The 15148-nt window shown below is 43.9% G+C and overlaps 1 protein-coding gene across 1 annotated transcript in view; it reads left to right on the top strand.

Annotated features, from left to right (window-relative positions):
* The window catches only part of SKAP1 (src kinase associated phosphoprotein 1), a 280793-nt gene that overhangs the window by 229816 nt on the left and 35829 nt on the right, over positions 1 to 15148 (top strand). Inside the window, exons 5-9 of the mRNA XM_039227907.1 lie at positions 2271 to 2348; positions 3210 to 3293; positions 5963 to 6087; positions 9518 to 9581; positions 11686 to 11877. Of these exons, the coding sequence (XP_039083838.1) occupies positions 2271 to 2348; positions 3210 to 3293; positions 5963 to 6087; positions 9518 to 9581; positions 11686 to 11877 (543 nt within the window). The remainder of the gene's footprint in view (positions 1 to 2270; positions 2349 to 3209; positions 3294 to 5962; positions 6088 to 9517; positions 9582 to 11685; positions 11878 to 15148) is intronic.

Below are 15148 nucleotides of genomic sequence, written 5' to 3'. Positions count from 1 at the left end.
CAAAACCACACTGAGATATCACCTCATGCTGGTCAGAGTGGCTATAATGAGCAAATCAGGAGACTATAGATGCTGGTGAGGATGTGAAGAAATGGGCACTCTCCTACACTGTTGGCAGGAATGTAAACTGGTGCAGCCCTTCTGGAAAGCAGTGTGGAGCTTCCTCAAAAAAATTAACAGTAGAATTCCCCTATGACCCAGCAATAGCACTGCTAGGAGTTTACCCAAGGGATACAGGAGTGCTGGTGCATAGGGGCACATGTACCCCAATGTTCATAGCAGCACTCTCCACAATAGCTAAAACATGGAAAGAGCCTAAGTGTTCATCAACTGATGAATGGATCAAGAAGATGTGGTTTATCTATACTATGGAATACTACATGGCAATGAGAAAGAATGAAATCTGGCCATGTGTAGCAACATGGATGGAACTTGAGGGTGTTATGCTGATTGAAATAAGTCAGGCAGAGAAGGACAGATATCATATGCTTGCACATATAGGAGGATTAGGAGGAACTTAATGGAGGACCATGGGGGAGAAGAAGGGGAAAAATAGTTAGGGAGATGGAGGAAGGCAAACCATGAGAGACTCTTGAATGCTGAGAACAAACTGAGGACTGATGGGTGTGGGGGAGAGGGGAAGGGGGGGTGATGGGCATGGAGGAGGACACTTGTGGGGACGAACACTGGGTGTTATATGGAAACCAAGTTGACAATAAACTATTAAAATAAAATAAAATAATTTTTGTTATTTTTAAACAAGAAGTATTTTAAACAAGAAGTAAATTGCCAGCTCATAGCCACCACTGAATAAATGTTAGTTATTGTAAATTTCAAAAAAAAAACAATTGTGTAAAAAAAAAATTATTTCACCCAAAAGTCTCAAGATATTGTATAGGGGACCAAGTTGATTCCTAAGTGGTTGTCCCTTCAGTTGGTTTGTATTTTGTTTTGTTTTCTAAATCATTTAAGGGAAACCAAAGGAGCTTTGGTTTTGGAGACTAAAAAGAATAAACATTAGGATCCTGCCAGCCCACTCTCTTTATTTCTCCTAATTAAGAAATATGGACTTGGGAGCACCTGGCTGGCTCAGTCAGAAGAGCACATAACTCTTGATCTCAGGATCATCAGTTCAATCCCCATGTTTGGTGTAGAGATTACCAAAAAAATAAATAAACTTAAAAAAATAGAAATACGGGCTTGTATTTCTTTTTTTTTTTTAATTTTTTTAATGTTTTACTTATTTCTAGGAGAGAGAGAGAGACAGCGTGAGCAGGGGAGGGTCAGAGAGAAAGGGAGTCACAGACTGAAACAGGCTCCAGGCTCTGAGCTGGCAGTCAGCACAGAGCCCGACGCAGGGCTTGAACCCACGAACTGCGAGATCTTGACCCAAGCGAAAGTCGGACGCTTAACCGACTAAGCCACCCAGGCGCCCTGGGCTTGTATTTCTTAAGCATTTTTTGTGTGTTTTTGTTTCATTTGATTTTTTAAGGAGTAAATTCCTTCTTTTTTGTCCTTTACTCCTCCCTTCTGTAAAATAAGTATCAACCCTAGTGGTGAAAGATGGATGAGGATCTTGACTTCTCAATAAATTTGTACCTAACAAGGCTAATTGAAAGTCAAGGATACGATTAAAGGCTGATGTCAATTCCAAAGTCTTCTCTTGGTAAAATCTTCTACCATTCTTATGCTCTTTCCCATACTTGGACAAATCCAGGATTTGGTGGCTATTGCCAGTTCAGCTTGTACAGCCCTTCTTTGTGTGTGAACTTAGTAAAATTTATGTTCACTAGGTGGCTTTCTGTTTTGTTGTTGTTATTGTTTTTAAGAGTGAGTGTGTGTTTATGGCTCTCACGGAGGTGGCTGCATTTATGGTGAATTCTATCACTCATTAAAGTGTCTCTGCTGGTAGCTATTCATTTGACTTTTGATGATCTCGATGTGGTTTATCCAATTTGGAGCTTATCTCCGCTGCAAATTCTTAATTCTCTGGAGTCCTTTTCTTGCCAATCAGTACATATTTAGGCTACCTCTCCTTGCACAAACTAATGTGTGTTTAGATCATTATAAGTGATTTTGGCATTAGATATAATGAGGAAGAAAGAAAATTTACTGGTTTTCCCCAATCACATAAAAATTGTCTTATTTAGGCTGTGCTGAAGCAATTGGCCTTCTGCACCCCCTTCATTAATGTAGATTATCTAAAGTTGCCTAAATAAATGAAAACTCTGCCAGGTTTCAACAAAGCATTTTGCTGTTGTTCCTTTTAGGAGTGGAAGACATCACAAGAGGAGCTCAAGAGCTGGATAACATCATCAAGCAAGGATACTTGGAGAAGAAAAGCAAAGGTACTGATCAGACCCACAGGTCTCAGAACATTCCAGGAAGGGAAGGGAAATGAGGGAAAAGAGGGCTAACATAGCAGGGGCTTTCTCTATGCCCAGTTCTATGCTCAGGAGCTGGAAGGCCAAAAGGAAGGCAAGAGAGAAGTCTTGGGGGTGTCTTTGTGTAGTCTGACACCCCCAAAATCTTCATCAGACTGTGAGCTTCATCAGGATAGGAACTGGTTCTGCTTTGCTCACCTGATACACAACAGGTGCTTAATAAATCCTTGTTGAATGAATTAAAGATGATACTCTTGTTCTCATCTCTCAGTGTGCTCCCACAGAGCAAAACTCTGTTGCCAAGAGTGTCATTTTATATCCTATGTGAAGAAGCCCAGTTTCAAGTTTCAGAAGAGCCCAACTTTTGATCTACCACTCACTGGATGAGAATACATACCACTATCCTAAGCCCGGGGTCCCAAGTTTAACACTCAAAAGGCAAATTGGAAAGAAAGCCTTTGCTGTACCCGTGGCTTGAGCATCAGCTTGGTTTGCTAAAAAGGCACCGCATAAAGCTATCATATAGAATTTGAAAAGTACTGGATGAGACTAGAACCTGAAAGATATGAAGGAAGATAAATAGCGAGACAGCTGTGAGAGGTCAGAACAGGCAAACCCCATGTAGAATTTGGACCTTTAACGGAGCGAGCCCTCTGGTCTCTGAGTCAATATGGGATAACCTGTGGGAGTGAACGGGAGGGTTTTACAGTCCATTAACCTAGGAAATAAAACAATAACACACTAGACTGTGTGTTGTTGGACTTTACAGACTCTTCAGTGGTTGTAGTTACCTGAATTTATGTCCCTTACTGCTGTTCCATTTAGATCATAGTTTCTTTGGATCAGAATGGCAGAAGCGGTGGTGTGTTGTCAGCAGAGGCCTCTTCTACTACTATGCTAATGAGAAAAGTAAGTGTTCTTCATCTGCACAGCAGCAGCTCACTCCTGGATGCAAGCACTTCGTAAATTCTCAAGCACTTAGATCTCAAGATAGCAGTCCTTAACTAACACCCATAAAGGGACATGCTTGGGAAAGGAAGAGGCTTGGGTAAGCCATACCTTGCCCATCATCAAAAACACAGACGCCAATTTAGAAATTATTTCTCCTTTAAACACTAGGCCAGCATATCAAAAAGTTGTCTTTTATTATGACTAATAACACAATATTATAAACATTGAACACTTTGGTATTCTTTTTTTTTAAGAACCTCCAACTCTTTGTAGACATTAATAATATAGTTAAAATACTGGGGGGAAATTCTAAGAAAGATTTAAACAGCTTGCAAATGGCCCAGAAACAGAACCCTGGGTCCAAACTCTCTAAGAATATGCTCTCAACTTCATCCTATGGAATGCTGGGAAGTAGTCCAGTGGACATCTCTAGAGCCATGGAGTGTTGAGACCCAAATGGCGGCTGTGCCCAGGAGACACCCTCCAGCCAGATGGCGGCAGCAGTAAAGTGTTGACTCAGGCCAGAGGCAGCTTCCTAATGAGCCTCCACTGAGTCAATCAAGCACACCACTCATATGCTCTTCCTAGAAGACCTCCCATCCGTGCTTAGCACAGTCGCTAAGTTCATGAGAAGGAACAGAGGATATAAGCATAAACTGTATGCAGCTACAATTAAATACAACCCAAAACTGATCATTGTCAGTGAACATAAACTTTCAAAGAGGGGATACCTTCCTGCAAACCCTAACCACCCTGGGAGTAATTCTACAAAGCAAGAGATAGATACAGGAAAGCAAAGCATCAGCTCTTGTGGGGGCTTTCTTGGGCTCTGCCACCTGGGCACAGAGGCCAGTGACTCAGAGTACACCCTTCCTTTTCCTTCCAGCCATTCCCTGTTTCTCTTCTCTTCCTTCTTTCCCAGGATGAAGCATCTCCCAATGCCGAGATATCTAGTCTAGGGAATAATCATATATCTACCCAATTGCCTTTGGACTTCCCGTGTTGGCATCAAGGTGGCAGAAAGAACAGCACCTTTGCCAGGTGACCTGGCACCCTTAAGATTTGTGCTTGGGCTTCAAGGCCAATGGCTCACCCTGCCTTTCTGCCTGCCATGGACGATCGCCGACTTCCTCTTGGGTTCACCCTTTTATATTCCTCAGAGACTTTCACATGTAGGGGTGAAGTGTGAAGCCCTACCTGGAGATCTTCACAGCATAGCTCAAAACCTGAGTAACACACCCCCAGCATCCTTCCAACGCCCAGACCACCATCCGAGCCAGCAACCACAATCTGTTCCCTGAATTCTAGGCATACAAGCCCACCAGGAGCTATTTTCTTATTTTAAACCTTCAAACTAATGTAATATGTATGTCATTGTAAAATGGTCCTTCATGCCCCTTGCATTTAAATAAGTGGTGGGCATATCTGGATATAAAACCAGGTGTCACGTTCATTCATTCAGAATCCTCTATACTCAAGGTGAGAGAGCGGGAGAGAGGGAGAGACTTGGAGACTTTTATGGACCATTTTACCGTCAGGGTGAAATAAAACCTGGTGACCAAAGAAACAACAGAACATTTTAGTGGCCAGTTAGAACAAGGAGAGATACTTTAACAAAAAAGATTCTGGTGTCAAAAAGCACTGTTGCATGGCTCCCTTCTCGCCAGTTACTTCTTATTGTGCCCAAGACATTTTCTTGGGACTTATAGAGTGTTTGTGTATTTCCTTTAGCTCAACCAGGTAAGGATAGAGTCTTTTTTCTTTTCTTTTCCTAATATTGTCATCCCATTGCCTCTTTATCACCATCAGCCTCAAAAAGCACGTATTCAGCAATTCATTCCACCTGCTAACGGGACACAAATCATCACCCAGACACTGTGGTCCCACTCCTCTGTTATGTTCTGCCTGAACTATGCCAGGAGGACACAAAATCACAAAGAACCGCCCCGTCTTTTCCCCTTCCTGGTATTTTATTTTTTAAAAAGAGAGTGACAGCCAGAGTGGTCTCTCCTTTCCTTCACTTAGGGTCCTTTCCCTCCTTCCTCATCACCCAGTGCCACTTCCCAATTTGACCTCTGGGAAGGGGGACAAAATACTGAGTTTTAATTATTCTCCCCCTCACATGAATTCCCACCAGACCAGCAGGAGGCAGAGAGTGGTCTAGCCCAAATGCCACATAGGGCAGAGGAGGGGATCCTGGGAACTCATAATGCCCCCTGAGCTGCTGTCCCTTCCCCTCAAATGTGAGCTCTGCTGGCCCTGATAATAATAACGCTGCGGTTCTGTAATAACTGTCAAGAGCCTCCCATTCACAGCCACACTCTCCCTGCTGTAATAATTCCTTCATTCTGTTGTTATAGATCTCTTAACATTCTAATAAATTCTCCGTCTCCATTGTCCTGTTTTGGCAAAATAACCTTTCACGTTGGATTTCCCCAGCTTGGCAGTGCTCTCTGCCTCGCTGTCACAGTAGCCCCTTCCTGAGCCTTCTTAATGACCTTTCCTTGAATATCGTGTCTCCTCGGGGACGGAACAGCTGTTGCCGTGCTTTTAGCTTACGTACCAGAGAGGACGCCTTCCCTTGGTCGCATCTCTCTAGGGACACAGGGGGTCTTCCTGTCTTGCAGGCAAGCAGCCCAAAGGGACCTTTCTCATTAAGGACTACAGTGTCCGGATGGCCCCGCACCTGCGAAAGGACTCCAAGAAAGAATCCTGCTTTGAATTGACCTCCCAGGACAGGCGCAGCTATGAGGTAGGTTGAGCCGAGGAGATGGCTGGTCCTCACCGTGCGAGCTGGGGGTGCCACACTGGGTTCCATCCTTTCTTCGTTACCTGCTCATTTCTTACCAGGACCTTCCTTCTTGACATGTCTTCACCTTTGCCATGTGGTGCCCTCCCTCCTGCTCTCTGTTGTCACTCATCCTAGATGCCCCCTTCGGTTGGCTTCTGCCTCCTCACCCCTCCTCTTCCCGGTCTCACTCCATAGATGAGTCTTGTCTCCTTAGCACACAATCCAGTTCCTCATTCATCATCTCTAACTTCACAGCTTTAATTCCCATTCCTTTATTTGTTCCCTGATTATCTTCACTGACTTCCATGACATCCAGGAAAAGAAAAATCTGACTGTAGAGTGAAAAATAAGTTATTTTCCCATACTCATCTCGCTATCCAAAATAATCTTCCTGTGTATAGATGCACTGCGTATCTCTGGAAGGATCTCTAAGATGCTGGTAACAATAATTAGTGAATAGTAACAGTGAGAACTGGAGGGACTAGAAGACCTGGGTTGGGGTGGAAAAGGTTGATTCTTCAGTGTGTTCATTTTTATATATTTTGATATGATATAGGAGGTAATATAATAAGTAATGCATTTATTAACTAAAGCAATAAAAAAATTCTGACTAAGGGATTGTCACAATTTTCACCAAAAATCTATTTTTACATGTGTGTATATGTGTACAAATATCATTTCCTGCTTGTTAGTAGTTTTTATCTTATCACGATTTCACTAAAACAATTCTTTAGCTGACTTATGAAAAAGAGAAAAGCCATGCTAAGGTTAATATCACTCACTTGAGTAAGGCTTTGACTCTTCAAATGGTTCTCAGTACCTGTCCTTTTCTGTTTCTATAGTATCTTAACCCTTGTTTTGATAAAACAACCTAGGTCTTCAATATGCAATTTCGAAAAAAAATTTTATTGATTTTTTAATGTTTATTTTTGAGAGACAGAGCGTGAGTGAGGGAGAGGCAGAGAGAGTGAGGGAAATACAGAATCCCAAGCAGCCGCCAAGCTCTGAGCTGTCAGCACAGAGCCCGACGTGGGGCTCAAACTCACGAACCGTGAGATCATGACCTAAGCCGAAGTCAGATGGTTAACTCACTGAGCCACCTAGACGTCCCCAAAATTTTTTATTTTATTTTATTTAAATGTTTATTTATATTTGAGAGAGACAGTGTGTGAGCAGGGAAGGGGAAGAGAGAGACAGAGGCAGAATCTGATGCAGGCTCCAGGCCCTGAGCTGTCAGCTCAGAGCCCCACGTGGGGCTTGAACTCAGACCACGAGATCATGATCTGAGCTGAAGTCGGACACTCAGCCGGCTGAGCCACCCAGGCACCCACAAAATTTTTTATTTTAGCACTGCACTTTGCTAGAGAGTCCTTTATAGATATTATGTATTAAACATATATACTTGGTCTGTTTCTAAATTATTTTTGTTATTCAGTATTGATGGTGCCTCCTCCAGATAAAAATTTATATGACAAGTCTAAATCAATTTCCTTAGACATTTTTTATGGAAATGAGTTTTTAAGAAATCAAGAATGACAGTGTCTATTAATAAGTATTAAGCAGGAATCTAGGTTTCTTACACAGCACATATCTTTGTCTTACCCTAATGGCCAAATAATAAAAATGTTATTGAGGAACAGTCATTTCAAGTTCATTCATTTAAAATAAAAAATTACTAAGGCTTGCTGCCTGACTGGCTGGTTTTGTGAATCAGAATGTAGAGTTTGTTTACTTCTTCTTTTCTTTGGCCCATTGAATCCAAGTCATTACCATGGTCTGTGGATTCTTCCTCCACGATATCTTTTGGATCTTCGCCTTCTTATTCCCACAGCCATCACAATGGCCGTCCTTATCACCTCCCCCAGAGGACTGGTTAAATAGCCTTCTAGCTGGTCTTCTGTCTCCCATTCCTCCCTATTCTGATCCCTCCTACCCACAACTATTGAAACAGTCTCCCATTCCTTTTGCTAGAATTTACAGTGGTTTCCTATTGCCTACATTATAGGTTGAACTCCTAGTACTCAGAGCCCTCTCATCAACTCCTCCCTGACCCGCAATAGTCCAGCATCACCTGTTACTGTCCTCCAGTCAAGCTGATCTGCCTTCCTTCTCCCATACACAATGGACTCATTCCTAATCCTCTGCACATGGTTCCCTCCACCAGGCAGTCTCCGCCAACTCTTTTATTTTTTTAATGTTTTATTTATTTCTTTTTTTTTTTAATTTTTTAAAATGTTTTATTTATTTCCAGGAGAGAGAGAGAGACAGCGTGAGCAGGGGAGGGTCAGAGAGAGAGGGAGTCACAGACTGAAACAGGCTCCAGGCTCTGAGCTAGCTGTCAGCACAGAGCCCGACATGGGGCTCAACCCACGAACCACGAGATCATGACCTAAGCGAAAGTCGGACGCTTAACCGACCAAGCCACCCAGGCGCCCCAATGTTTTATTTATTTCTGAGAGAGAGACAGACAGCGTGAGCAGGGGAGGGTCAGAGAGAGAGAGAGTCACAGACTGAAGCAGGCTCCAGGCTCTGAGCTAGCTGTCATCACAGAGCCCGATGCGGGGCTCGAACCCACGAACCATGAGATCATGACCTGAGCCGAAGTCGGACGCTTAGCCGACTGAGCCACCCAGGCGCCCCAAACCCTTTTAAAGTCCAACCAAAACAGGGGTGCCTGGGTGGCTCAGTTGGTTGAGCGTCAAACTTCTGCCCAGGTCATGATCTCCCAATTCATGACTTTGAGCTCCGCATCAGGCTCTGTGCTGTCGGAACCTGCTTCGGATTCTGTGTCTCCCTCTCTCTCTCTGCTTCTCCTCCATTCGTGCTCGCTCTCTCTCTCTCGCTCTCTCAAAACTAAATAAACATTAAAATAAATAAATAAATAAAATCCAACCAAACAGTATTACAAGTATCAACAAGCTTCTCTGGCTTACTCTCGGCAACAGTAATAGCTCCTGTACTCTCTCAGCCTCCAGTTGTTACCAGACGCACCTTCTCTGTAGTGTTCCCATTCCAAGTGTGTATCTTGTCTCCATACCTGATGATGCATTGTTCTTTGAACTCAGGAATTTTGGTTTGCTTTTTTTTTCCTGTAAACTTTTCTTGAAGTAATGTCTGATGAATGCATGGATAATCGAATGGATAATTGCACATGAACACGAACGTCCGGACTCAAACAGTAGTCCACATTGGGTATACAGAATTGCTGAAGGAAAATATTACTGAGTAAGATTTTGATCTTTTTTCTAAATATTAAGCAGAGAATCCTAAGCTTTCAGCTTGACTCTGCAACTTAACTCACAAGGCTCTTCTCTTTGAACCTCCCTATAGGATTCATGGAAATTTTATGAATTCAGGGAGGTGGCAAAGTAATTCACTCATTTTTCTTTAGTTTACAGCTGCTAATCCAGCCGAAGCCAGAGACTGGGTGGATCAAATAAGTTTCTTGTTAAAGGGTAAGTACCGTTACTACAGAAACAGTACTTAAGTGGACTTGGGGTTGAAGTTATCTTGCATAAATATAATCCACAGGCTTCGGTCTATACTTTTTATCTGCTTGTTCTGCCTCCTACCAGCCTTATGTTATAACAACAAATAGTACCACGTATGAATCAGAAGGTAAAGAAACCATCAACGTGGAGATGACCTCTGTAATATTCGTAACCACTAGGAAAGGAGATTCTGAAAACCAGCTCAGCTCAGTTAGGTGTCTCCCCTTATGTTCTGGAAGAGAAATTTGTGATATCAAACATGAAGTTGCCTAGATACAATTTAGGTCCCACACCTTCTTGTTTTAAACTTAGTAGGAAATAGAAATCTATTCTCATCAAGGTGGCCTTCGTGGCCGTTGGACACTAGAAGCAAATTGTTCTTTCCCAAACCACAATAAAATGTTCCTTGCTTTGGAATGGGAAGAGTCCTTCCTGAAGATGTTAAATGACCACTCTTAGAGTGCCCTCTGCTGGCCGACCTGCAAGCACAGCAGTGGCCCTGGCCCAGGAAGTCTTGTATGTCTGCGAGGGGCCAGGCAGGTAGAGGTAGCCGACTTGAGTCTATCACTTGGCACCAGATACCCCATGATATGTCATCATGGCAGGACCCTGCCGCTGCAGAAAGGTAGAAACACCAACTTTATACATGGACCAAGACCTAAGGAGAAGCACATCAACCCAAAAACACCGAGACTTTTCGTCTCCGTTTTTTATTCTGCTGTAAGATTTTATTGTGGAGAAGAAGAAAGAAGCACCAGAGCTTTAATTACAAGAATTGCCTATTTTACTCAGTTTATGCCTTTGCTATCACAAAAACAAAGTATTGCATCTACCAAGAGCGTCACGTATAATAGACTGGAACTAGGCAAACATGAACATTGATGGTGAGACTACAGGGTACACTCTCATCTAGGTGCCTTGGATTTATGCGTGTAATATACCCCTAAGTGTGTGAGCCTCAATAAAACTCAAAGCAGCTTTATTGAGCTGTACCCTGTGGTACTTTCAGAATCCCACATTGAAGAAATTATTCATTCCATTTTATTTTAAAACAAACAAAATAATAACATATGGTTTAAGCCACAAATGTGTCTTTGATCCCTTCCTCAAATGAGGTGGCACAGGATTCAGATGAAAATTGTTGCAGAATCTTTATTAAATGCCTAATCAAGCCAAACAGCTTTATTGTGTTTTGAAATGAACGTTGGATGTCTCTCTACCCTTTCCTTCCCCAGAGTACCCTGACGCCGCTCGCCCATCCTGAGGAGGCCCCTCAGCAGGGTTTCAGAGAGCATTCTGTACTAGACGTCAGAGAGCGAACCTTCCCAGCTCCCCATTAAAATAAAAAACCAATCTCCCTCTCCTGCCCCCTGCTCCCCAGTGCTGTAATGGCTCAGCATCCTCTATGCAATGACCCACTTTGAGGTCAGCCAGACTGTTCAGTTGCAAAAGGGCATGGTAACCACACAGCTTGGCCATTCCATTTGGCCTTGCGTTACTGTTACATTTTCCAGGATCTCGCTTTCTCCTCTTCTTCCACTTTTTCCCGTTTTTTTTTTTTCTCTTTATAAACAAACTTGTCTGACATTCCGCAGTGAGATCATGCAGGAGACGAGCTTCTGATGTCTCAGCTACCCTGTGGAAGCCACCATAGTCCCCACAGCTCTGTGCCCCCTGACAAAGCACAGGCCATCACTCACCCTTCCAGTTTCCTACTTGGCGAACAGTGCGCAGCACGCTGGCATTTCTTCTTCTGGCCTATTATCTTCCCTTTGCTTCATGTGCTCAGTCGCACACTCATACTTTTCAGAGCTGCTTCATCCTGATCAAGTTTTATTGCGAGAAAGGATTTATGTTGATGGTTTAAACCTGACACGGTGCTAGTCTGGCCTTTTCTGTAGATTTCCTGCCACCAAGGCCCACATTAGAATAACAGCACTTAACCTAGTGTTTCATTTTCTTTTGACATATTTTATTCTCATCCCTCCTCCTCCTCCCTCTTTCCTTCCCTGCCTTATTCTTTTCTTTTTCTCCTGATCTTGATTCATTCTCATCTCTGCCCTGGCAGATCTGAGCTCCTTAACCATTCCATATGAAGAGGAGGAGGAAGAGGAGGAAGAGGAAGAGATGTATGATGATATTGATGGCTTTGACTCGCCGAATTCCAATTCTCAATGCAGACCTGTCGTCTTGCCTGGGAGTGTGGGGCTAAAAGAGCCCACAAAGGAGAAAGAAGAAGATATTTATGAAGTCTTACCAGGTAAGAAATTTTATCTTCTGATTCTCTTCCCTTAGTTTCAGAAACTCTTGACCTGGTGGAAGAATATAAGTTTGAAACCTCCAGAGGAAGCCAAATCTCTAGAGAAAAGAATACAAGGAAACTTCAGTGGGGTTTCCATGACTCCAAGCCCAGAAGCTCTCCCCAGCTCCAGGAGCAAGATGGAGCGATCAGGGACTGTCTTTCATCTTTGCCATGTGAACTTATTACACATGTCAACAAGGTTAAAGAGTCAAGAATGCTCGTGTTGGCCTTTGTTGGTTCACTCTGGATCTTGAGATGGGTCATTGAAACTCTCTAGTTTCAACTTCTTTTCTGTGTAAATGTGAGAAGAATATGAAGTCACCTCAAAATGATAACGAGGATATCAAAACTCTGAAGGAACATAGATCAGTGCTGACAAACCTTCTCCGTAACCTAAGACCCTGACAGAGCACAACACAGTAGGACCTAGTTCAGATATACCACCAATCAAATCACATCTCTTACACATAAACCTGTTTCCTCTGCCCACGATTACAGCAAGCCCAGGTACAGATTTCTTTTCTTCCAAAGGCATGCTAGCTGGCATCTCATAAACTGTACAGTCATCACTGCTTCCTCCGCCTAGCCACTTCTTGTGGGAATGACAGCAGCTGGTGAACAGCGCGGAGCACAGTGGGGGTCAGACTGTGGAAAACTGAAGCCTGAGCCTTTTAATTGTGAGGTAGTTAGACCACAGGAATGCTGAGTCTTCAAGTCCATTCAGAAAGATCGCTCCTGTGGAAATTTGCCAGGAGTTCAGTGCTCTGCTGAGAAATTCAAGTTAAGCCTAAATTTATAGCAATTGAAACCTCAATCCCAGATGAACTTAGGAACTAAGGTGAATCTAACACTCGGGCCCCTGAAAAAGCATGGTCAGTAAGCAACTTGCATTTCAAGGCTTCCTGAGAAGAGGGTCCAACCCTGTGAGCACTGCATTTATCTCTTCCCTGGGGGTTAGGGGGGGTGGGGAGGCCACGTCATTGCTTCCTGAGTCAAGGAGCGGGGCTGTGGCTGCACGGCTGGCTCCTTCCTGCTGGGGACCTCACCCACCTCCCCACCCACCAGGGAGAGCCTGCTTCTCCTTGCACTTCCAGCCTCTGCCAGCCCCGACTTCCCCAGCCTTTTTGTTGTGTTTTATTATGCAAATGATATCTTGGTTGAGGTCGAGCCATTTCTTGTGTCTGAAGTTAAAAAAAAAATGATAATTTCCTCAGCAAGTCATCGTCGTTAATGAAGTTTTACAAAAACAGATACAACCAAAGGAAAATAAAATTTCACAGGTGATAAATTTTTCCAATTTCCCTGGCAGAATTCGATAGGATTGTTAAATTAAGAGTGAAGGTGTCTGTTAGAAAGCAACGAGCAGTGATGGGTAATTTTATAGAGTGGAAAATTGAATCAAATTGCTACATTAAAACACAGCTCCTCTGAGAATCTTCCCTTTCACAGGCTGCTCCATTGCAACAGCAGGGTGCAGAAATGGATCTAATTCACAACACTCCCTAAAAGGAGATGTACTCCCCAACTTGGCCAGAATCTTCTTAGGGAGCTCACATCCTACTCACTCCTGTCTGGGCTGGGGGAAATACCTGGGGTCACCCCACTTTGGGTCACAGCTGTGGAAGAGTGCCCTGGGAAAACCTCACTGAACCACTCAGCCTTCTGGGGAGCAAACAAGGGCCTTTTCATGTACTACATTTAGTTCTCAAAGCAGCCATAGAAGAGGGGGCTGATGCTCAGAGCAAAAGAGAGGAAAGAGAAGGAGCCTCAGGAAACAAGATGAGTTTGAGACCATCGCCTTAGTCCAGACAGTAGTTCGATGACTGTATGATTGGCTTCTTAAAGACCGTTCTTCCCCTGCCTCCTACCCGTGGCCATCATGGCACTGCTGAGGGTCCCAGGGCATTCCTCCGAAATTCATGTGAGTTCAAGAGCATGGAACTAGTCTTTCTCCAGGAAAGCTAGAGCCTATGCTCACAACTGTCCCTTGAAAATGAGGAAGGCCACACTGCAGAGCCAGGATCTCCTTCTTCAGAGTAGAGAAACTGTACTAACTTGCTTTTATAAGTTTCCAAAGGACAGTGTGGTGTCCAGCCAACAGGTTCTCTTCTGAAAGCCTCTCTCCATCACAGTCTTTAGAGACAGCATTGTAGGTGGGCTCTATTGGCATTGAATGATGATACAAATATTTCAGCCCCAAGTCTCTATCACCCAGCCTCCCTTCCACACACTCAGCTGGTCGCTTCTGAAGTTTCTGTTGGTTATACAAGTGCCACACTACCAGTCCCGGAGGAAGTGAAAGGGAAGGTGAGGGCGCCTGACATTGTCTACCCACGCTGCCATCTCCCAAGCTCTACCAAGCAGTGGCATGTGAGAGAGAGCAAGATACTGCAGGTAAAAGTGCAGAATGCACCTGCTCAGCCACCTGCTGGCTATGAGACCTTGAGCAAGTTATTAGCCCTCTCTGTGTGTGATTTTCCCACCTGTACAACGGGGCTAACAGTAGTGCCCATCATAGAGGGATGCTGTGAGAAGCCTGGGAACTGTAGTGTGTAAAGCACTTAGAACCGAGCCCTGGCGTACAGTGAGTATTCAGTAAATGCTGGCTATGGGTAATTTGGTGGTGTTTCATTAGGAAGTGTTACCTCCTTGAAGACTTGAGGGATGGCTAGTTCCCCGCCCCCACTAACCTAACTGAGACAGTCCAGTTGGACATTTTCAGCTATACGTACGAAGCAGGTAAAATTGAAAATCCTGAGCAGATGGCGTATGGACTGCACCTTCTGCTCAGGCCCGTTTTTACTGCAAGGACAGGTGCTGGGTGGAGGGATGGCCAGCGGGAACATTGGACTGTGCTAACACTGCGTACCCATCCCAAGTCAAATGACTTGCGCTCCTAACATCCGTCTCATTATAACAGGTAAATGGGCTTTGCAGAAGATAGTGTTGGTGGTTGTGCCCCTCTTTCCTCTTGGGCTCGGGCCACACAAGCCTGCTTGTCTCTATGGGACAGGCATCTCCCTCCCAGCATAGGGTTTTCATGAGCTTCCTAGCAGAGAGGAAAGTACTTATCACACCTACCACGTCAATACAAAAATGTTTTTTTCCTAATCAAAATAATGTATGGGTCATCAAATTAAATGCACGACATCACATTGATCATGGGGTAATTAGCATTTGCTATGTGGCTGGCACCGTCCTTCCCACGAGGGAAAACCAGAGCAGTCGA

This window comes from Hyaena hyaena, unplaced genomic scaffold (assembly GCF_003009895.1).
Source record: "Hyaena hyaena isolate Hyena2069 unplaced genomic scaffold, ASM300989v1 scaffold_29, whole genome shotgun sequence".
NCBI lineage: Eukaryota > Metazoa > Chordata > Mammalia > Carnivora > Hyaenidae > Hyaena > Hyaena hyaena.
This window is presented reverse-complemented; position numbering and strand designations above follow the sequence as displayed.